Below are 24667 nucleotides of genomic sequence, written 5' to 3'. Positions count from 1 at the left end.
TCTTTTAAATATATTGATTTATTTTCCCCAGCTTTATGGAAAGGAAGGATTATGTACTAAGAAAACGTAAGCAAGTGATATTTAAAACCTTGTATAATAGAAAATATAACTATTTTCTAAATAACCAGTTCAAAATAAAGCCTTCAATATATTAGAAAAATATTATTTTTAATATTTTATTGTGAAATAGAGGCAGCTATGTGTCTGTTAAGATAATCTTAAAAGAAATATAATAATCACATTGCTAAACATTAGTAGATTCACATTTTTATATTACATTCCTGCTTAAATGGGAAAAAAAGCTCATCATACTATTATGAACCTAGTATATACGTTTTTCTACTCAACATACAAATAAATAAAAATTTCCTCTATTCTAAAATAATCACATTACACAACCACATATTTTTAAAAACTAGATCTCATTCTGGTTTTCTACTGCCACTAACAGTAGGTATTTCATGGTCAGTCTCTTTTTCACGATCTACCATGTTTTTATATCTTTCCCCACGATGTCTTTCCAGATATGGCCCCCAGTTAGAAGCTGGTCTGCAGCAGCTTACAATGCGCTGAAAAGCAAAGAAAAAAAAATGAAAATTTTAGAGTGTTAAGTCTCCTTGCTAACCAAAATGAAATAAGAACCATAGAAAAGTAAAAAATGATCATCTAAATTCTTAATATATTGTCTACCAAAAACAATGATACTCAAATGTAACCAATTGTTAATAGAATTGTATTAACTACAAAGCCAAAATAATTGAGTATGTAAATGATTTCAAAAGAAAGTGTTTCGTGAACCCATTCAAGCAACAATATCACTTCATACACTTTCACTGAATTCTCAGACATTTCTATCCTGGCCTTAGGGTGAGGGTTAAGTGAGGATCTAAACCAGTGTATGCCTGGGAAGTTTCAAGAACCAAAGAAAGGGTCAAACCATTGATCTAGATCCACAAAGCACTCACCTAGATCTTGAACCCAATCTGCCTGCTGAGCCTACCTTGTCATTGTCCTATTGAGATGTCATAATCAACTCCCCTAGGCCTCCATGGAAGAGGGATAACTCAGGGTCTAGACTGGGTTCAAGAAATTTACCAGAGTTTTCCCAGTTTTGACATGCTATTACAGTATCTATTATAACCACATGAAGTTTTAAAGGCGAAAATTATAGATATAAAGGAAAAAGGTCATTTGCTTTGTGTCATCTCAGTAGAACTCAGTACGGGTATAGATAACATAACTTTTAAAGTATAAATAATATTAACATGCTTACTTGAAGGATGGTTCCTTCAGCTTGAATTATTTTTATAATAGCCATAATTGGAATCCAAATAATGCAGAAAATAATCATACACCAGCCTATAGCAACTCCCCAGTCAGGGTATGGAATTTGGGCATACTCAGGTCTATGAAATTGTACCAATGACCAGATCAAGATTGCCTGTGAAAGTAAAATATGAAAAGAAAATGGTAAAGATTAAACTTTATTGAACTAATGGTTTCATTTGCACTAAGTATTAGCAATTTGATTCCATTCCTTAGAAATAACTTATCAAAAGCAATTAAAATGAAAATACTTTCAAGCCAACTAAGATAATCAGGTAACTAGCCAGAAGATAAAATACTAAATGAACCAATCTAAATAACTTGTATTTGGCTCTGAATAGATTCTTCCAAAATTAGCACTTCCATATACTTATAAAAGATACAAATACTTGTACAACATGTATTTCAATAAAATACTGAAATACAACAACATGTATTTCACTTATAGTAGCATGGTTTTATTCTGTGCTATAAGCTAGCCAGCATATCAATTAATCAATGAGAATGTAAAGTACACTTTAGTGAACATGCTTTGTACCTTGCTTAGCAGTTGTTTCTATTATTTTCCACTACACAGAGCACCCCTTACTCCACACCCAAAACACACACGCATTCACACATTGGTACATAATTACCAAAGCACCCTTCACTTTCTTATTGAGAAAAAAACAAGCTCAATATATGTTTGGGCAAAACAGTGACTCTTCAAGATGAAAACACTTTAAGGCCAAGTTTTTTAAAAAGTGTTTAAAAAAAAAACCTACTAGAATGTTGCAGCATTAAAACTAATTATTTAGAAATCTGTAAAGCAAACAAAACAAAATGAGCAAAAACTAAAAAATCATCTAGTAGTTCCTCTAAATTTACCTGTCTTGAATTTTATAGATATTCAAGTTTAATTTTAGAATTAAATAGATTAATTTCTTTCATTTCATTACAGTAATTTAAGTTTACTTCACAATTACCATAATTTTACATATCTACAAGAGAATGGCTGAGGGATAGTGGAATCTAATATATATGACTTTATACAAAATAGATGATAATGTATATCATTTAATATCTAATACCTTTGCATTTTAAAGTAAATCCAGTTGTCAAACCTAGTAATCAGTGAAAATTAGCTGGCTAAAAAGTCTAGTTAGATCTTCTAAGTTGGTAAAGGGCTTATATTATTATGGAGACTTGTGGAGACTTGTCAAATCAGGAAAACAATATTTAGTAGCACTGTGAAAATCATTTTATTTCAGCACACCCAGTTCCCAACCGCTCACTACTTGAACCTGACCTTATAATGTTAAAAACACCCTCTAAAACAAATTCTAGATCAAATTATGTAATGGCCTTTTCTAGGAAAACCTTTGAAGCATGGGGGCAGTGAGAACCAAAGCATCCTCTATAAGGCTTTGCCACTGCCCCACCCCCACCATTATCTCTAGTCCATAGAATTCTCTGTCCCATTAAGTGTTTATTTTGGCATTCAGCCTTTTACTGTCCTGAGCTTTTATTTAAAGATATCATGTCCATATGTCATGTTTCTCCAAGAAGACATCTTTTGCTTTCCCTCAGCTCCTAGATAGTACCAATTTTTAACATGAACTATTGCCTCTATTGACACACGTGAGTTTCTTTTAGTAATTTCAGATACTAAACACTTCCCATAAAAAAATATGCATTAACAACTGAGTGTTGTTTCTTAGCAATTAGTATATTTAGATTGAATTCCTTGAAGGCAGAGACTGGGTCTTAAGCAGAGAGGTTAAGAACATTGTAGATCACTCAGCATATTTTTTAGGGAATGAGCAAATGACTGGTTTTTAAAAATTTATCCTATTGATAATTTTTAAGTATCTAGGACCTTTAAGTCTATAGGAACCTGTTTATTTTCTCAAATGGTAACTGTTTAAGCCTATGGCCTCAAAAATAATACTACAAAGAAAGGCATTGTAATTTAGGCAACTTGGAGGCGCCAGTCATGAAGTAAAAGTTGAAAATCATTACTTTATGACATTAATTTGCCTTACTGTATTCAGTGTGAATAATTCAAGTTTACCTTAGAAGTGTTTAAATATATATATTATTGATACCAAATTCATGGCATGTTAATACTTACCGTTAAAAGGACAGGCGTAATGACAAACCAGCAAGCTCTCCACCATAGCCAGAATAGCCACCTTTTTGCTCCAATCATCATTTCTATATCTTCAATGAATCTGTTGCCTCCTAAAAACAACAAAGAGTACATTCAGCCCTTATTTATACTTTCATTCATTAATCATTGTGGCCCCAAGTTATCTTTCCATGTCTAAACATTTTCCAATACTACAGCAATGAAGCATATATATACCTTTAACTACATTTTATTCATAATAAATTTTTGTCCAGTATATTATACTTAGCTATTACAGTAAACATAATGAGAAGGAATCAAACTAAGTCATTTTAGTAAAATGTGTAGATAATTCTATAGTCACTATTTACCATAAATCCAGATGATTCCTATTAGTTCCAGTATAGCTGCAATCAAAATGCCCCATCCAGCACAGAAGTGGTCAATCAGATGAACCCAGTAAATTCCAGCCTACCAAAAAAAATCAGTTACTTTTAAGTATATTTTTAATTATTTCTATGATTGATGAGGTACTCAAATTGAATCTACTAATTTGATTTTAACATATGCTCCTTGGTTTCACCTCTGCCAAAATGCGAAAAGGAATGTTTTCAAATGTAAACACAAACATGGCTTTAAATATCTCAAACAGGATGTACCTTTTATTCTATACTGAGTCACTGTTAAAAAATAAGCATTTGGTATAGTTGATTATCAAAATGATATGCAGTGTTTGCTCTGTAGTAGCTGCCAAGAAATATAGCCTATGTTTTAAGTCTATAACTTTATTGTAATTGGGGAAATTGTCCACTATTGGGCTTTTTCCCCCTCTGCAAAATATACTTACTATTGAAATTGTGTTATAATGGGGGGAAAATCTGGGCTAAAACTCAGAAAATCTTGATGCAAGTCAGACTTGGACTTGTCATTAAACATCCTCTTAAACCTTGGCTTCTTCATTTAGATTATAAAGTACATTCCAACTAATATTTTGTCTATGAAAAAATGCTGTAGTATACCTGAGTCACACAGATGAGGCCAAGGAGAAACAAAACCAAGCAGCAACACAAAGTTATGGGAGCCCTCATTTTCTTCATCACTTTGGGAAATAAATCTTGAATCGTTGTTGTAATCGTTTCTTCAGAAGGGAAAAAATGACATGTCAACTCATTTGCCAATAATTTTAATCACAGAAATCAACTTCTATTAATCAAATTTACAAATATGTGTTGAGAATATACGCTGGACCCTACTTCTTACTTTTAAAAATCCACGGGGTCCTTTCTCTTGGCAGCGACCACTCATCAGTTCTGATAAAAATCAAATGCAGCTCTATTTGTTGTTTTTAGTCTATTTTATAAGGTTTTTCATTGGTAGCAATTATAAGGTAACAGGTTCCCGAGGGCTGAAGTAGTTTGAAAGAGGGTTATAGGGAAGGAAGAATTCTAGTAGAACTTTTAAATAAGGTGAATATTTGAATAAATGACATGGAGACAGAAAGGCCTTCTAGGTTTAAGAAATAAATGTGTTTGTGAAACAGGGTACTGGCTAAAAGTAGGATATATGAGTAAAAGGATTAAGAAACATATTCGAGATTTTTGGAGGGCTTTGAAAGTCAACTAGAGGAAGCTGAACTTTATCCTGTAAACTATTAAAATGGTTTATGTAAGAGCACGATATGATGAAATTCAGAATTTTTAGGTGTGTACCCTAGGGAAAATCCCTATGTGTACACAGAACCATGTGCAAGAATAGTCATTGCAGCAGTGTGTGTAATTTTTAAAAATTGGAAATAATCCAAATGCCCATCATTATGGCAACAGATTGTGAATTAATTAGCGCTATATGTCTATGTATCAACATGGATTCATAATACATATAAAAAACAACTGTCAGAATGATATGTATGCTATGAAACTTCACATTTATGTGAAATTTTAAAAATTTATATGTTATTTATGGATACATATAAAATGTATACAAACGTGGTCTGAATAACATACATAATCCATGGTGACGGTTGCTTCTAAGAAGGAAGAAATGTGAATTGTATTAGACAGAGAAACACAGGGGACTTCAAATTTATCTATAACAGTTTAGTTTTCTAAAAAATATCTGAAGCAAATATAAAATATTAATCTCTGCTCCTTTTGGGTATCTGATACATGAGTACTTTGTATTTTTCCATATTTAAAACTTAAGTTAAAAAGAACTTTCAGAAAGATGATTCTGAGAGTAAAAGCTAGAGGGGGGCAACAAGGGTAAGAAAAGGATGTTTTTAAGTAGAGGAAACATGAGTAAAATATAAGAGGGATATGTTAACATTGGGAGTATTACTTACCAACGGAAGCAAACTGAGAGTCGAGACCCAAAGTCAAAAGCATGAAGAAAAATAATATGGACCAAAATGGCCCACCTGGGAGTTGAGCTAGAGCTTCTGGATAAGCAATGAATGCCAAATCAAAACCTAAGAAAAATGAATGGCATTTTAATTTAAAATTAGTTGCCAAGAAAATTCACATATTTGAACATTTTCAAAATAAGATACTAGAAAAATCTCATTTTAATTTGGCAACCCAATCCATAATATACATTCTTTAGCAACTGTTTCACTTTCACTTTTAAAAGTGTTTGACTGGGTTGTTCTACGATGTGATAATGTGAACATGTGACGTGAATTAAGCTAGTGAGATAAATTTTGTAAATGGTACATTTCTCACATAAGAAATCTTAACTATATCAATGATTTTGTTCAGCTGATTTTATTTATTTTTTAATTAATGAAGAACAATTGTCTTAAACTCCAGAAACCTAAATTCGGTCACCTTAGCCTAGAAATTCTAAAAAAATTACGCTATCAAGAAAGATATGTTCATGGAATTAACTTTTTAGTCTTTAACTCTCTTTCCAAATGTTTACCCAAAATCACTATATGTAGTGCCATTTAATTTATTTTTTTCACTGTACATTTCACAGCCGTGTAGTGCCATTTTATTTTTTTATTGAAGTATAGTTGATTTACAATATTATGTTAGTTTCAGATATACAGCCTAGTGGTTCAGTATTTTTTGCAGATTATACTCCATTATAGGTTATTACAAGGTAATGGGTGTAATTTTAGTGCCGTTTTAATTATTATATGGATACCCGCAAAATTGTATGTAATGAAACTATAAATTGAATCTTATTTTCTATTTGTTTTTTTTTTTGGTTTTTTTTTACTTATTTTAAACATTTTATCAAGAAGGCACATTATTTTTTTTTTAAACAGCAGGTTCTTATTAGTCATCAATTTTATACACATCAGTGTATACATGTCAATCCCAATGTCGCCCAATTCATTCTATTTGATGTATGTTACCTTTAGAGACGCTTTATAAGAAAATTTCAGTCATGTTATATGATACTTAGTTTTAAGTATTTTAAGTTTTTCCAACCTCCCAGAGGACTGACCTAGGAGTCAGGAGAATTAACTTCTAGCCTAGGCTCTGTCACTTCCTAATGATTCGATTTTCTGCAAGACATAACATTTCTGTGCATCAATCCATTCCTCTGTAAATGAGGAGCTGGATACTAGATGATCTCCAAAGTCCTTTCTAGTCCTAACATTCTATTCTCATTCATCAATCTCTCCATCAAATGATACTAACCATAAATAGAAATTTAATAAGAAAGTCCTACTTAAAAGAGCCCTAGAATTCTGTTCCTGAGGATCTTTAGGCAGATAATTAAGCATCCCTAGTTAATGTCTTTAAAGTTAGGAAGTTCACTAATCAGATTCCTTTAAAGCTGGACACAGCTGTATACTCAAAGTCAGTTGTGTTTCTATCTGTATGACATTCGTGCGTTTTAAAAATTCAGACTTAATAGTGTAATTTTACATGGATTAATTTTTATATATAGTCTCTCATATATTCATATATACATATTAACACACACATGTATATATATGTATGTGTATATAGATATACATACACACAAATGAAGATAATGCATGTAAAGTGCATAGCATGATGCCTGATACTTGCAATTGTGCAGTAAGTAGTTCATATTAAGGACTAAACAAAATTTGGAAAAAATATTCTTAAACAAGGGTTCTGTAATGTACTGTTGTTTCTCAGATCATCTAAGAATTATTAAATCATTAAAACAACCAAGTTATATAAGATGAAATGAGAAAGAAAACACAATACCCTAAATCTTGAGTGCTTTAATTGCTATAAAATATATCAGTGTTTCTTAAATGAGCTATATTGAGTTCATCAAAGTTAATAATATATAGCATTACATACCTGATTTTACAACTTGAGAGACTTCCTTTCCAGATATATGAGCCATGTGTCCCAATATAGAAAAAATAGCAAATCCAGCGAACACACTAGTGAGGCAATTTGTCAAGCAAATTACAATGGCATCTGAGAAGCAGTTGTTATTGAACTTATTGTAAGATGACAGAGCAACTAAACCACCCCAAGCCACTGACAAGGAATAAAATATCTGTGTGGCAGCATCTTTCCAAACCTACAAGAGAAAATAATATTTAAAAACACACTCTTAATTTTTCATTTGTATAAAATATTTCATATATACAAATGAATAAATATTCATACAAGAACAAAATAAATACCCAAGTACCCACTACTCAGCTTAAGAAGTAAAATGTTACTAGTCTATTAAAGCCTCCCTGTGCCCCTTCCTGATCATATCACCCTTCCAACCTCAGTGGTAACTGCTATCCTGACTTCTGTGTTTATCATTTCTTCAATTTTCTTTATATTTTTACTAACCTAAACAATATGGCATTTAGCTTTACATGTTTCTGAGTTTATAGAAAAGTTTTCTTAAAGCATGTAAACTTATACAACCTGCTTTTTCCATTCAGTAGTGTATGAGATTTTTCCATTATCAATTTGAACCATATGAAATTTCAATTTTGTAAGTCAAAAATGAAAGAATATAGGCAAATTCATATGGTTCAATTAAATGTATGTAGTTCTGAACATTTTTTTCCACTGCTGTATTGCCCCACTAAATATTGCCAAATTATGCTCCAAAGTAGTTTTATCACTTTGCACTCCCACCAGCTGGTATGAGAGTTCCCATTCCCCTACATCCTTGCCAACACTGGTCAGAATTTTTAATACTGTCCAAACTAGTGGCTGTGAAATGAGTTTTGATAACCCTAAGTACTTTATAAGGTTTAGCATGTTTTTATGTGTATATATTCCATAGTCTTTTCCTGTGAAATTCCTGTTCATATTTTTTGCCAATTTTTTGTTTGGGTTATTCGCCTTATTTGATCTCTAGGAATTCTTTATGTAGTTCGGATTCTAATCCTTTATCTGTTACATATGTTAATTTTTTTCTCCCAGTTTGTGGCTTATTTTTTTCACCTCTTAACATTGTGTCCTTTGATGAACCAAAGATTTTGTTTTAATGTAGCTGAAGGTATTCATCTTTGCTTTTATGTATTGTTCTTGATTTCTCTGACTTAAAAAAAGAATCCTTAGCCCAAGGTCATAAAGCTACTATCCTATATTTTCTTCTAAAAGGCTTAAAGTTTTGCTTATATCCTTAAGTTTTCAATTCACCTGAAATTGATATTATGCATATTAAATTAGAAATCCCAACACATTGTTTTCTAAATGGAATATCAATTATCCGAAGATCATTGATATTATCAATTATGTCCAAAGATAATTGATATTTTCAATTATATCATTTGGATATCAATTATATCAATTGGATAGTCCATCCCTTTCCCACTGACCTGCATCCCCACCTCTGCCGCATATCAAGTTCCATATGTTCATGAATCTGTTTCCGAGATTACTATTCTGTGCCACAGGTCTGTATGTCTATACCTAGGCTAACACCACATTATTTTTATACCTATAGCATTATAATGTTGTTTCATATCTGGTAAGACAAGTCTTCCTCACTTCTTCAGAAACACCTTGCTTTTTTGCCTTTTCTCCTTTGCATAAATTTTAGAATAAATTTTCAAGTTCCACGGAAAATGTGCTGGGAATTTGATTGGAATTCTATTTACTCCACATATCAACTTGGGGACAATAAAAACATATTAATTCTTAACAAGGGTGGTACTAGGTAATTTTTGAAGAATGATGATACATTTAGACATCCCCTCAATCATCCAGTACCCTCATTCCATGTTTTGATTAGAGCCCCACGTGGCTGGCCTCATCTCTCCATCTAATTCGACCCCTTTATCATTCCCCCTTTCACAATTTACCCCTCCTATGTCTTTGCTAAAGGACAATAATAAATCTTAGAAACTAACCTAGGTAAATCCATTTTAATAGTAAAATTCTGTAGATATAACATTACCCCAAAGAAAAATCTAATTGTGAAGACTTCACATAATAGGGCTGGCATGTATGTAGGCAAAAGTGTGTTTTTAGTCCATCTGAAAACAGGACTGGTCAGTGGAAGGCAGGCCGTATAACATGGTGACTAACAGTTCTTGCTCTGGAGTCAAAAAGAATGAAGCCTAAATCCAGTGTGTCTCACTTTCATTGAATTTGATTTATTTAACATCTTCAAGCCTGTTTCATCATCTATAAAATGGAGATGATGATGATAATAATAATAGTAGTAATAATTATGTGTCCTAGGAAGGATGTGAGAATTAAATGAGATAACATATGTAAAGCAATTAGTAGGAAACTCAGTGATAGCTATTATTGTTTTTATGGAAAAGAAACATAAATTGATACTCGGTTTCTTTTGTGGAAGTTAAAAACAATAATTTTCTCCTTGAAAGGTATGTAATCTATTTCCAATTTCAATTGAAATAAAGTTGTTAGGAGTGAAATAAATACTTACTAGGTCCTCAGAATACAGCTTGATGTTAGATTGTTATTACATTTTACTTCTCACATGATTTTGTTATATATAAGTGAAATATATATATAATATATATACTGGCAGGAAGCCAATAGGACGTAAAATGGATGGATAAATAGATGGATAGATAGCTAGATCATGGTTATTTCACTTATATATAACAAAATCATGTGAGAAAAAAATGCTTTCTTATTTCTCAGGCAGTTGTACATATTAAGAAATGAACAACATGCTTATGTTGGTCTCTCAGCTGCTTTGACTTGATACATTATGTATGCATATGTGAGTGGGGGGAAGGAGGCTGGAGGTCGTGTGGCAGGTCTGGGTTGTGTAAGAATGCTACTGCATACCATGATGTACCTAGGCTGCAAATAAAAGTGAAATATAGTTCCAAACATAGTTATAACCTCTATATCTACCCATCTCATAGCTATATACAAGATGAATAGTTGAGTGATTAGGAAACCTTAATTCAAGATGCAAAAGCAGGCTATGTAAATTTAATTAAATGTGAATCTTCCTGGGTCTCAACTTCATCACTGTAAAATGACGGAGTTAGTAAAATAGTCACTGGAGACCCCTCTAGCTATAAATTTCTATGGTTCTCTACTGTCCTAGAGATATCAGTAGAGTTCAAATACTTAAAGAAAAGGAAAAAATATATACTTATGATTGCATGTTTAGAATATGGATTGGAGAGGAACAAAAAACATCTAAGAAAAAATTCTCATTGCCAGCAAACCCAAAGAAGGCCTGAGGGTAGTGTTTGTGTTGGGGTGAGGAGGTAGGATGGTTAAACTGTATGTTTCATAAGGAGCTTTAGGCTTAGCTCTGATGTTTTAAAGACAATAGAGACACTGAAACACAGACCAGTATAAAATAGTCATATAAAATTTTCAGGATAGTTTCATGGAGCTATAAAGCCCAGGTGATCTGAGGCTTGTAAAAGCCACTTAAAGGAATATCAAAGGGGCTTTTCAACTGTGCTCCAAGTTATGAGGTTTAAAGAAAATGGAGGGTCCACTTCTTAGGGAAAATGTTGCATCTACAATAATATAGTATTATATAACAGCAATAATTAAAATACTTGTGTGCTCATATTTATATAACTGTTCACCATTTCAAAGAACATTAACATATTTTATCTTGTTTAATAACCTAACAGAGGGAAGATGATGAGTCCCAACTTCCATTTTATTAGTTTCTCATCTGTTACCCAAAACGGTCTAGTTGGAAAGAGATTAACAGACAAGATTAAAAGATATGAGGCCCAAGGTAAATGAAGAAATCAACAGTGGCCTACGGACACATCAAACTATGTTGATCTCCAACACATAAACAATAAAAGTTCATAGTTCTAAAATAATTTACAGTTTTATGGTTAATTATTGAGTGAAAATTATTTGGACACACAGAAGGTAACTGAAGGCCAGAGATTGACCTCTCAATTTTCAAAAAGGTAAAGGATGGATTTCCATGACTAAAAACTGATAAATTTGACTTGCTTACCAGAAATGTTCTACAACAAATAATTAAATATCCGGATTGTGAGTATTTAGAAAGTCACAATTGCTGGAAATTAGCATGAGTTCCACAAAGAATACCATAGCAAACTAAAACTAATATCCATTTTGGCTAACACTACTAATATGGTAGATATTATAATGTTTCTTGATTTTAATGTAATATCGTGGGGTTTTACCTGACCAGAAGCTTAATGTGTTCCAAGAATGTGACATGACTACTAAAAAAGTGGAAGTGTTATTAGCCTGTATCAATAGAAGCATAGTATATAGAGTACACTTACTGACAATGCTGTCTGCAGTCAAAATTGTAAAAGATTTTATGTACCTATGATACACACAGCCATTGTCTGGAGATGGACTAATATTAAAAGGGGTTACCAATTCATATTCATGGCACATATTTATGTGTCTGGTACAAGTAACAGTTTTGTTTATGGAATGCTTCATCCATTTCAAATTTATGTTTTAACTTCATAATATTAACTTTTGATATTAACTTTTGAAGACAATTAAAATTTATATTAGACCATTAAACCATCAGCTATAATCTTTAAATCTACTACGAGTTTCTCTGATAAGTCACATAGCCCTAGTCATCAATTTGTGGGTATTCATGCATGAAATATTCTTTTTCAGATTAATAAGCCCCAAATCTTTTTGGTCAAATAGAATCAGTTTGAATAAAATGACTTTGAAAATCCTATTGCTAAAAATGATTGCCTCACTTCCAATAAGAGAGCATTAGTGTCATGTTAAATAGTTAAATCAGACATCCTAGGGGACGGAAACACTACTAAACTTAAACACATGTTCTTTTGCAAGCTACTATATTATGACACTCAATGGCAATCAGAGATTTTCAGTATTGGCTTTTACATTTTACCTCCTCAGATAATTTGAAATCCAAATTGTCTTACCTCAGCTTCCCTAAGTTTTGTAAAATTTGACTGTGCTCCAATATAGTATGAAATGCCTTTTGATGCACCATCCAGAGTTGCCCCTCGGATCAGCAGGATGAGCAAGACAACATAGGGGAAAATAGCTGTAAAATACACCACCTACCAAGAAGAACAACCAAAAGTTCATGTTATTGTTTTAAATCATGGTGTATAATTATATACAAATAAAGTTATTAGCCAGTTGAAATTAGTAAAATAAAGTATCAAAGATTTCATTAGGTTATTAATGTCTGATAATACTAATACCAATGTTGGCATAATTTTCTCTTTCTGTTCTCACCACTCTCAAATGATCCACTTTCAAAACACTCTGATGTATGAAGCAATATTTACCAGGTTTGTGTTGTAAATACACAATACATTAGCAATGGTAACTTGGAATCTAGATCGAGTGCTTTCCTAAATGTATCCTAATAAATGTCTGAGGGGACTGAATAGCACCTCTTGGTAAATTACTGCATTGATGTGGGAAGGGAAATGATTTTAAACCCTGCAATGATACTCAATCCCCAAGGAGAAGGAAAATCTCCTAGTAGGTGTCCAAATCCCATGAAAGTTGATTAAGTGAATACTGGACACTTGCTATTATTATCCTTAAAGCTACCATTAAGAGAGTTTGATAGCACACATATATACATGTGAACTGCTTGTGTCCTAGATAATACATGGTTCCAGATGAGCAGACTGCCTTTGAGGCTGGCTTTTCATTAATGTGGATGATTTCTTTGGTCCATAGATGTCCTATGTTTGATAATATGCCCAAGGAGATGATTTAAACAAGTCATCCAGAGACCAATAAAAATTAATTGCGTGGGTAAATGGCTTTTAATGGATTCTTTCAATATTAACATCAAAAAGGAACCAAACGTTTCAAAAATGTGCAATTGCAACATTATTTTGGAAAGTTTCCACTGACTTTGTGATGTTCACTGTATTTTTGTGATCTAGCAGCATGTCTCATTACAATGTAACATTAATTGACTGTGCTAGATATTGTACCAGAACACAAAGATAGTATCCACAGTTATTCCTGTCCTCTGTCTTTAAGGAAATTTCAGTCTAGTGGTTACAAACACATACACATTTACTTTTCTGAGTACTGTACAACTGCTCACAGAGAACATTTCATATTGTTCTCTGAAATTGCCATAATGCTCTCTGAAAGTTTAAAAAATAAAACAATGAAGTGGGAAATGTTTTTCAGAAGAGGACTCTGCTGAGACAAGGTTCTGAGTCAATTTTGGCAAGCTTTAAGAGAACAATGGTATAGTTTTTTTCCTTCTCTCTCTAACAAGGGGAATCCTGACACTGTTAACCTATATAACATATATAACAAGGATCTAAACTTTCCAAACCAAACATTGCAATATATAATTCCATTCAAGATGCTTCTTTATTATAGTAGGACAGAAATACTCCCAAGCCTCAGAATGCTGTATCAGCTAGAAGGACCCAAGTTTAGAGAAATTGCACACATCTAGTACTAATTTTTGCTTGTTTTGTTTTCTTTTTAATAATAGCAGTGTTCTTATGTATTTTCTTAGAGCGAGACTGCCTACTTAGAAAGCTTTTCACACATTTGAATGTTCCCATCATAGAAAAAACATGCATTTGGTACTACCTGGCATTGAACTACAATGAAATGGGAAAACAGCTACATCACTGTCTAATGTGTTTTCTAAATTACCTTCCCAGAAGACTTGATTCCTTTAAATAGTGCTGTTCCAACTATGAGCCAGGCCAGAAGAAGACAAAGTGCTAAATACCACACAATGACTCCAGTCTCATCCAATCCACTTGATCGTTGGAGCGCCACTTTACTGAAAACACATAAGCCCTTTGATGAACACACGATCACTTGTCTTAATACATTGAATTTTTTAATATCTTTCATCCAGGGAGAAGCTTCATGAGTATTTTATTAATACATCAATGTTGTATGAGCCTTTTATTGATACAATTGTATGGAGGGGCAAAAATAGTCCAGTGAAAAATTAGGCTCTGAACTTTCTGGTCAACTGCAGCCAATCCAAAATTCCAAACCCCAGAATAAAAGATCCACTCATTCCTTTAGCTATGATTTTCCCCTAATATTTCAAAGCTCCTGTATGGAAAGAAATTAACCTTACATCAGATTATTTCATTTTACTCATTACGGTATTTTTTTCTCAAGTTCAAATGATGGAGAAAACATTTAAATTGTATTAAATATTTTCTTATTCATCATACTTGTAGTTACCAAACCTAAATGGTCCCATTATTTATACCTTTTTCAAAGGTATAATTCCATGATTTCCACTAGGGACATATATGGATCTAGGATTTTAATTCTTAGCTTGGTATTTGGAACATTTCAAGGTCCAAATTTTAAAAGGGTCACACAGAGCAACAACATGGAGCTGAGGAAGAGCTCATTACAGCAATAGTCAAAGAAGTTATGTAAGGGTAAAGGGTAGGTATACAGTAAGGAGATTAAAGAGAGATCACTTAAAATTAATAAAAGCAAATATAACCCCAAACATCTATTTTTACCATATAATGACAATTATAAGCAAAATGGATAATGAAGAATCGCAGCCTTAAATAGCAATTTTGCCCCCAATATTACTCATCACCCAACTGTTTATCATTAGAACTTGCTCATTATAGTCTAAAAGTTGCATATTTTTCCTTCAAAGCAATGCCCTAGCATCTAGCTAATAAGCACTGTATAAATCATCACTGACAACATTGTGCCCATTTAATAACTAACTTATAAATGACAATCTGTTAACTATGAGCTAATTTTGCAGGCTACTACTCCTCACACAGGCTAGGTAAACATTTGAGTCAAACGAAGTATAATTTGCTCTGACTCCCTCCCGCTTTTTTTTCTACTTATATGAGTTAAGAAAAGAGCTGATCAATATTTTATTGTTATAAAAATTTTTAATAACATCCGTTTAAGATGTAGATAATTTACTGTACTCACTTCCAATATTGTTCACTGGGAAGCTGCCCTGGCTGATAAACTTCACTTCCATTGATGCAGGTAAAATTGTTGGCGTCTACCCAGCTTTTATTCACTTGGAAGATTTCACCTAGCTTTATACTCACATTACAATGTGTCACTAAAAATTAGAAAAAAGAATACATACACAGACACATACTTAGTTTTAGAAGAGTACTTACCTGGAAAAAAAAAGTTTTAATGATGAAATATTTAAAGTACTGTCTAAATTGTTACTTGGTGAAGGTGGAGTAGAAATCTTACAAATGGAAAAAGCCATGCACATTCAGCATCTTAAATCCTCTCTACTACTAAGCTGGGGGTGAGCATGAAAATATCTGCCTTTTTAAATTGTGGTTATATTTATAGTAAAAGCAGCTATAGAGTAATAATCATTTCAGTTTGGATTTAGTGCTCTAAGGAACTTTTCATATGTGGACTTATTTAACCTATATAGATACATGACACCTTTAAATTCCTAAAAAGTGTTAAATCTTTATCACTTTATCCTCCAATATACACAGGCAATCCCAGTGGTAATAGTCTACAATATTGATGCTACATTATCCCAAAGATTAGCAACACTCAACCATCAACTGAAACACTACTACTATCATAAATAGTGCTTTTCTCTCTTACCACTTTCCCATTTTCTTCCTTTTCTTGATGCCCACAACTTAGGCCTGCAAGAAGTACTCCAAGTAGTGGTTTAGCCTTGCTGGGTGCCCTCAGTAATTAACATATGGCATTAATCAATTTTCAGGTTATACATGCTTTATTCTGCTTTTATCAATAACCTATGGCTCACTTAAAATTGAACCTAAATTGGTTAGAAAATGATTTAACCCTTTAATCTTCTTAGAAAATATAAAAGAATGATGCAGAGTTAATAATACTTTTTAAATAAATAAATGAATTTTACCTATAGGCGATCTGCTACAGGTTTTATCTGCCCAATAAGAACAATTTTGCCATGGTAGTTCACGTTGAAAAGAAGCAAACATGTAGTAAAGACTATAGGCAATTATGACATTATAATAGATTGTCACAAAAATGGATATCAGGACCATTGTAATCCCCACACCTGGAAAAGAGAACAATTAAAATAAAAAACAAGTGAAATTTGTTTTCCTAATTCATAAAGCTGCATTTCAATTTCCACAGAATCTATTTTAAAATGAGAAAACTGTTTCAATGTTTTCTCTCTCTTTTTTTTTTTTTTCTTTTTTTGTTGGGGGGAGGCAGTACTACTGTCTGAGTAGCTTTCTTCTCAAAATTATTTTGATGATTGACTTTCTGAGACAGTTTTTTAGTTGATCAGAAAAAGGTACGAAGATCAAAGACCTGTATTAAGCCATCGAATTCACATAAGGGAAAACCATGTTCATTATTCTTTCTTATTAAGTCTGTAAATTCTGGTCAGAGTGGATACTATTAAAAAAAAAAAACTATTCAAAGCTCATATCCTATCGACTCGTTGACCAATACTTCCCTCTTCATCTATAAACCAACATTTTTTTTAACATCTTTATTATAATTGCTTTACAGTAGTGTATTAGTTTCTGCTTTATAATAAAGTGAATCAGCTATACATATACATATATCCCCATATCTCCTCCCTCTTGCGTCTCCCTCCCTCCCACCCTCCCTATCCCACCCCTCTAGGTGGATGCAAAGCACCGAGCTGATCTCCCTGTGCTATGCGGCTGCTTCCCACTAGCTAGCTATTTTACGCAAACTGGGACGAAGTGAGAGAGTGGCATGGACATATATAAACCAACATTTTGACAAGTAGAAGATAAATCCTCTGAATGAATGTCCTAAAAGGAGAGTGTACAGCATTTCTACAAGTGCATGTAAAGAAAATTCAATAACTCAGTATCAATCCAAACTTAAACTTCTGAAATTTCTTTAACTCAGTAGTTTCAAAATACAGCAAGCATACTGAATGTAACTCCTATGTTAAGACTAGCTTTTGAGGTAGCTTCCTTAATATTCCAGCACTATATTCTATTCACCTCGCTATAAATATATTTTTGATGTTACACTGAAGCCTTTACAAGTAGTTTTCAGCAGCTAGCACATACCAAAATGATATCTAATCTTCAAACAGAAAGGCTGTTGGATGTTTAATAACAATCAAAGCATTTTAAAAAAAAACGTTCCTAGTGTCCTATTCCATTAGGAGCATCCAAGAAAAAATCGTGACCTGCCCTTCAACTTTTCTAAATGAGGCATTGTAAAAGATATGCAAAAGCAAGAAGACGAAGACCGCATATGAAGCAGGAAAAAAGCCAGAGCCATAAAGTTAACAAGACTGTTTGCCAAGAGAATTCAAAAGGTGAAAACAGGAAAATAATGGCACCTTTACAACTCTCTCATATCCTTCTTAACCCCTACCGTATCTGCAGCCCAAGATAAAGAGAAATATAAATTAATATTTGATTTCTACATTCGACAGTGTCAAATAGTCAGAAAAGCAACGTATGCCCTTTTGCCTTCAATATGAGGACAGCTATATGCAGGAATAGACCAAGAAGCACAATAAGGAAAACATTTTAATACCAACCTTGAAACAATGGTAGAATCCTCCAAACTGAAACTGGACCTAAGCTAGCAAATTGTCCCAGTGAGCACTCTAGGAAGAACAAAGGTAAGCCAGCCAGTGCTAGCATAATCGCATAAGGTATCAAGAAGGCACCTAGAAAACACAAAAAAAGAACCAAAGCACTATTATATGCCCAAATCTTGATGGCACTTTGACAACTAGCACAACATTTTGAAAGCATTCTGATATAGTGGAGTCAGAGAGTACTGGGTTTAGGCTCCAAATTTACTACTGTCTGTGAGAAAATAGTTGATTCTCTAAATCTTGGATTCCTCATCCATGAAATGGGGATGCTAGTATTACCTAATGAGGTTGTTGTGATTATTAAAAACAATAGCCCATAAAAAGCAATCCAGAGAAGTTGAATGATCACAGGCTTTGGAGCCAGATAGCCCTAGCTTTATATCCTGGCTCCACCATATACCAGTTATGTGACCTGGGGCAGTTCACCTAACCTCTTAACCTTGGGTTCCTCATAAATGGGAAGAGCAATGCCAGCTCATCAGTCTGTGGTAAGGGTTAAATCACAGAGCCTATGTGAAAACACTTGGCGAAATGGGCAGGCACATAGTATATTTTCAAAGTGAAGTTCCCTCCTTTCTCCTTAAAAAATAAACAGTTTTTAAGACTTAGGGTTCAAATGTTAAATGTGGTTCAAAGTGGAAGTTACTGCAGCTAAGTTCAGTATTCTCCAAATAGTCATAAGGGTCTTCACTCAACGTTAATAAGAAACATTATTTTTGGTAGAAGAATCTGAACAATTGAGGTGCATTCAGAATTAACTTTCAATTTCATAAGGACTAATTCTCCTACATTTAGATTATTCAGGCCCATTTTTGGTTTTTGTTTTAAACCTCTTATTATTTTACTTTTTTTCTGCCCGCTTTTAGGGCATAATACTATTCATTAGAACTATGACCAGATTTTTGGTAGAGGCAGGGACAGAATATTAAGCTTATTGTTCAATATTCTAGAAGTCTTAACAAAGTTTAATAAGAAAATGTGGAGATAAGTGAATAAAAATAGGCTTTGGATTATGTACATTTCATTTAGCCATGTTACATTTTTTTCCTCATATATTTTTCCCATTATGATACTATAACATCATACCTGGGAATTACATTTTTCTAACCCTAAAAATATATTCTACTAAAAATGGGAGACAATCGGGCTTCCCTGGTGGCACAGTGGTTAAGAATCCGCCTGCCAGTGCAGGGGACACAGGTTCGAGCCCTGGTCCGGGAAGATCCTACATGCCGTGGAGCAACTAAGCCTGTGTGCTGCAACTACTGAGCCTGCGCTCTAGAGCCCGCAAGCCACAACTACCGAGCCTGTGTGCCACAACTACTGAGCCCGCATGCCACAACTACTGAAGCCTGCACGCCTAGAGCCCGTGCTCCGCAACAAAGAGAAGCCACCGCAATGAGAAGCCCACGCACCACGACGAAGAGTAGCCCCTGCTCGCCGCCGCAACTAGAGAAAGCCCGAGCACAGCAACGAAGACCCAACACAGCCAAAAATTAATTAATTAATTAATTTAAAAAAATTAGGAGACAATAAAGTACTTGTTACATACAAGTCACTAGTCACCAGAACATAGGGACAAATATGTTTTCATAGATGTTGCAATGTACATACCATCATTACTATGACTAATAGAAGTTTAATTCCTACCAATGATAAATATGAAGAAAAAGTAATACAAAATATCCCTATTTAAACACAGCAATAAGCAATGCTTTGCTAGCCCGGTGTAACTAGGTTTTTAGACACACTCGAAAAAGGATTTTCCTCAATGCTGTATAAGGCTTTTCACCCATTATATTATTCCATTATTAATAACAACCATAACTGGTAAATTATCAGTCCAATATAGTGGTCACCAATTGTTAGTCCTGCTGACCTAGACCCTAAGGTAGTATGATACTTCTCTTTCATAAACTGTTAAAAAGCTTCTACAGATAAAAATGACTCCAGATTTTAACAAGTCTTTCAAGCCTGACCATAATTTTAAATCTAATCTATTAACATTTGACAAATTTGAATTTCATGTTCCTCTTTTACCCTTGGGTAAAAGAGAAAGAAGCAATTGAGAGAGACTAGATCATCCATTACCCAAATGATGTGATCTTTAAAAACTGAGAGCCAATATGATATATTAATTTTTAGAGGAAGTGGTGAAAGAGGTAATAGCATACAATAAATAATGCCATTTTATTTCGGCTAAGTTTAAGAATTCTCTAGTAAATCTAGTTTAATATAGTTCCTGGAAATTTATAGTAAGTACTGGGCCTATGTATGATGTCAACTCACAGGGAATTTCCTATTCTAGACTTGAACATAAGAAGCTGGAAAGGAACCTGAATGCTTCTCTCCACTACACGGACCTTAGGACATAGACACCAAAAAGATTGTGATTCCTGAGTCATCTTCCAGCTCAAATTTATACCAAACCCATGATTAAACAATGTACGCTCTAGAAAGGGTAATTTATGTCACCAACACTTAAAGTGTTTGATAAACAGAGCCCCTTTCTTAACTCTCTGAAGGCCAGTATGAATGTTTAATATAACCAATTAATAAGAAATATAAGATTGAAATATCACCACACAAAATCCTATTGTACCAAGAAGAATACTTATAGTGGCATCGTTTCACTGGTATCCAATTATGAAATATAAAGGGATGTCACCCCTACACTTCTAACAGAACCTGTATACAAGCAAATAAAATATGGTAAGTGAAAAGTGGTTTCAACATTACTAGAAGATTGTGCAATTCATTTTGTTTCCTTTTGTGTGTCACTTCAGACTTATTATTATTTTTTTATTCTTTAATAACATCAACTATCAAGTCATTGCTTCCCTAACTGGTTCCCAAACTTTTTTTACAGTTGGTTTTTTGTTTTTTTTTTTAACTTTGTGTTTATTTATTTATGGCTGTGTTGGGTCTTCGTTTCTGTGCAAGGGCTTTCTCTAGTTGCAGCAAGAGGGGGCCACTCTTCATCGCAGTGCGCAGGCCTCTCATTATCGCGGCCTCTCTTGTTGCGGAGCACAGGCTCCAGACGCGCAGGCTCAGTAATTGTGGCTCACGGGCCTAGTTGCTCCGCGGCATGTGGGATCTTCCCAGACCAGGGCTCGAACCCGTGTCCCCTGCATTGGCAGGCAGACTCTCAACCACTGCGCCACCAGGGAAGCCCCCAGACTTATTTTTTTCTCCTTGTTCTAATGGAGTCTTCCTTAGCAATCTATGAGGTATAAACCGTATTATTTTGCAGAAATTAAACACCTAGCCTTGATCTACATTCTATCGCATTTTCAAAGGACCTTCTACATGGTCAATCCAATTTGAAATACATGTAACTGAATATTGCAGCTTAAAGTACAAAACCTTTAATTATTTTTTAATCAACTCCTTCCACACTTAAATTTCCAAAATGTAATGCCTTATTTTATTTAAGCAAACAATTTATTTGAGCTTCTTATGAGAATGAGAATTCCCTGCCTTTTGCTTAGATTCAGCTATAAATTAGGCAAAACACAACTTGAGTGTGAACAGATTATCATAGGAAGGTGTAAATTAAGAAGACTAAGTCATAGTTGAAGATGACATGGGATTTCAGATCAGAAGCTCAGAAGTGCTAAATATACAACTTTTATCAAGTTTATATCTGAACATCTTGTGAAGCCAGCTTTCCAATGTGAGCTAGAAACTCATAGTCTAATAATAAAACGCAGTATGCTCATTTCCCATCCTCCCACTAACCCATATTATCATATACCTTTCCTCAGTTGTTAAAATATCCTCAGAGGCCATAAAACACCGCACTTAAAACTGAAGAGGAAATAAATTGGGGTGGGGGGGAAATACCTCCGCCATTGTTGTAGGTCAAATATGGGAATCTCCACACATTCCCCAATCCCACTGCATATCCAACCATAGATAAAAGGTAATCCGATTTTTTGGACCAGTTACCACGGTCCAGATTCTCATCATTTTCACCAATATGGAAATTCTCAGATGAAGCCGTCACTTTCTAGAAAAGGGAAAATATCAACAGCTTTTTTTTTTTACTATTAAAAATTCCACAGACGCATAATTTCACAAATCCACAGAGTGACAGTGAGACAGAGACAGAGAGAGATTGAGAGAATGAACCCTGAAAACCATAGCCAAGGAGGACACTTTCCAAGGCTGGGGAGATTTCTGAGGATGGCTGCTTTTACTTTACAACGTTTATCCCATGAAATGAAAAAAGCTCTGTAGGTGGATATTTTTACTACTTCTTCGGGTTAGATCATCCAAATTTTGGTGGAAAGGGTACATGTGGCACCCAGCATGAAGGGCAAATGAAGGTGGGAAAATAAAATTTCAAATACAAAAGTCTTAAAGATGAATTAGGTAAAATCAACGCTCTTGAAATCGGAGGAGATATTTGAGAAAAAGGATGAAATATAGTTTCTACTAAAAAAAAAATTCATAGACTCTTTTTCATACTGGCTGGTAGTTTTGATGTTTGGAGTTGTCAGGGAAGTTTAACTTCTCTCCATATCTTGGAGAGTAAAATCAGTGCTTTTCTGAAAGCCACAAAATAATATTCGGAGACAAATTCTCCTGTCCCACCAGGTGGAGCAGTTCTCGCTCCACTTCAGAGGACAGGGGAGAGTTCCTCAGGTCAGATAAGGACAGTACTTTCCTCATTTCCCTCCCGCATATGGACACAGTCTGGAGAGGGACAGAAAACACAAGGTGGTGGGCACACCCAAGGCAGAGGATGAGGTGACCCTAAGTCTTCTAGCCACCAGAGTAAGAACTGGTCTATGTTTCCTCTACTCTATGGGGACAACTTGGGCACACATGAAGGCAGTTGAACAGAAATGTGGAAAACGGAACAGTTGCAGAGAGCAAAATCTGAGACTTGCCTCCCCTTAAGTTTTCCCTTCCCAAGCCCTCCGCACCTCCCATAGCTCCCAGACTCCTACCTCCTTCCCTCTGCACTTGAAGAAGCTCGGGCACTTCAACTTGTCCATGGTTCACTGGCTCCCTGGGCTGCTCTGCCTGTCTCACAGTCTGGCGGAGCTTGACTGGTGGCAGGTGCACACTCTCCCGTCGCTACCTGCCAGAGTGAGCCACCATGCCCAGGGGTGGGACCATTTATGGAGGTAAGCTCTCTCCTCCCCCCACCCCGAGCACCCTGTCGTGTCAATTACTGGAAGGGACTAAAGTGAGGCTCCGGTTTTTCCCCAGGTAAGCTGGCATGTAGCAATCCCCTGCCCTGGGCCCCGAGAAAGGGCTGGGCTGTGAGAGAACAGAGCAGTCAGAGCCGAGATGACTGATAGCCTTTGACTCAGAGCCGTGCAGGTGCCTTCGCAATCTTACCTCCTTTCTGGGGTTCCCTGCTTCCTCGTAACCTCCTCTCTTAGTCTGGTCTCTGTCCTGAGGCCAAGTGCTGATCTCCACCGGAGCTGGAGGTGGGGAGGGCATGGTCTGTGGGGTCCATTCCGTTCCCCAAGATTCTCCTGAACAGACTGTACTGTCCTGGGCTCTGGGATTCCCCAAGGTTTTGCCCCTCACTAGAAAGCACTTGATCCCCTGGGGCAAACACTGCTCCCAGAGGGAAAGCTCCTGAACTGGGCACCTTGAAAAGCAGCCAGCTGAGATAAGATTACTCAGCTGGCTCTGCCTGAAAAGAGCAACTTTGAGCCTATGTCTCAAGCACCTTTCTCAGCCTTCAGGACAACGTTGTCTTTTACAGGGATCGATTTCAAAGAGGCCAAACAAAACGGATTATTGAGCAGGTTTACCGGGAATTTTAACCCTAACCAAAGACTTCACTTTGCAAGAAGGGCGAGGCCTAGAAAGTAAACTATGAGGAAGCATTCCAGCTTGGCCAGGGAGGAAAGTATTATTATAATGCTGTTTACCAATGTAGCACCTTTTCATCAGAAAACTCAAAGGATTTAAACTCGATCAGACACATAAAAGATGATGGCAGTTCTATGAAGCACAGTACAAATCACTGCATGCGGAGGAACCAGCCTAGAGCCAAATCCTGTATCCTATGTTGCAGGTCCTTTGTTCTTCCATTTGCAATACAAATATGCCCTGGGGAATCTGAGCAGGTAAGGCAGAGGAAAGTCCACGAGTGAAGTGGGAAGGTAGTAAGGAGAAAGTATCAGTAAGTTTCATCTAATTTTGTCTTGAACACAGCACGGCCTGGTGTGTGTGTGTGTCTGTGTGTGTGTGTGTGTGTGTGTGTGTGTGTGTGTGTCTGTGTGC

The 24667-nt window shown here is 34.9% G+C and overlaps 1 protein-coding gene across 3 annotated transcripts; it reads right to left on the bottom strand.

Moving 5' to 3' along the window:
• SLC6A14 (solute carrier family 6 member 14) lies at window positions 1–23881 on the bottom strand. 3 transcript variants are annotated; one of them, XM_036839876.1, is made up of 15 exons: window positions 23768–23881; window positions 23371–23504; window positions 22259–22424; window positions 18350–18481; window positions 16703–16864; window positions 15763–15901; window positions 14479–14611; window positions 12750–12890; window positions 7729–7957; window positions 5778–5903; window positions 4456–4574; window positions 3808–3907; window positions 3440–3549; window positions 1274–1441; window positions 1–569 (listed from the first exon to the last, which is right to left on the bottom strand). In XM_036839876.1, exons 2-15 carry the CDS (start codon window positions 23416–23418, stop codon window positions 423–425), a joined length of 1920 nt encoding a protein of 639 aa, XP_036695771.1. In that variant the 5' UTR covers window positions 23419–23504; window positions 23768–23881; the 3' UTR covers window positions 1–422. The 3 variants fall into 3 exon arrangements, with proteins under 3 accessions (XP_036695771.1, XP_036695772.1, XP_036695773.1); XM_036839877.1 differs by lacking the exon at window positions 23768–23881 and having other exon boundaries at window positions 23371–23607; XM_036839878.1 differs by lacking the exon at window positions 18350–18481 and having other exon boundaries at window positions 233–569.
• Window positions 23882–24667: the final 786 nt, after the last annotated feature.

This window comes from Balaenoptera musculus, chromosome X, assembly GCF_009873245.2.
Source record: "Balaenoptera musculus isolate JJ_BM4_2016_0621 chromosome X, mBalMus1.pri.v3, whole genome shotgun sequence".
NCBI classification, from domain to species: domain Eukaryota; kingdom Metazoa; phylum Chordata; class Mammalia; order Artiodactyla; family Balaenopteridae; genus Balaenoptera; species Balaenoptera musculus.
Note: the sequence above shows the minus strand (reverse complement) of the source record. Positions and strands in the feature narration are given on the sequence as shown.

Coding starts and splice junctions, on each gene's coding strand:
- SLC6A14 (XM_036839876.1), bottom strand. CDS start 23,418: ATGGACAAGTTGAAGTGCCCGAGCTTCTTCAAGTGCAGAGGGAAGGAG. Junction 22,425..23,370: donor TCAAGTGCAGAGGGAAGGAG/GTAGGAGTCTGG, acceptor TCCCTTTTCTAG/AAAGTGACGGCTTCATCTGA. Junction 1,442..3,439: donor TTACGCCTGTCCTTTTAACG/GTAAGTATTAAC, acceptor TTACTTTCACAG/GCAATCTTGATCTGGTCATT.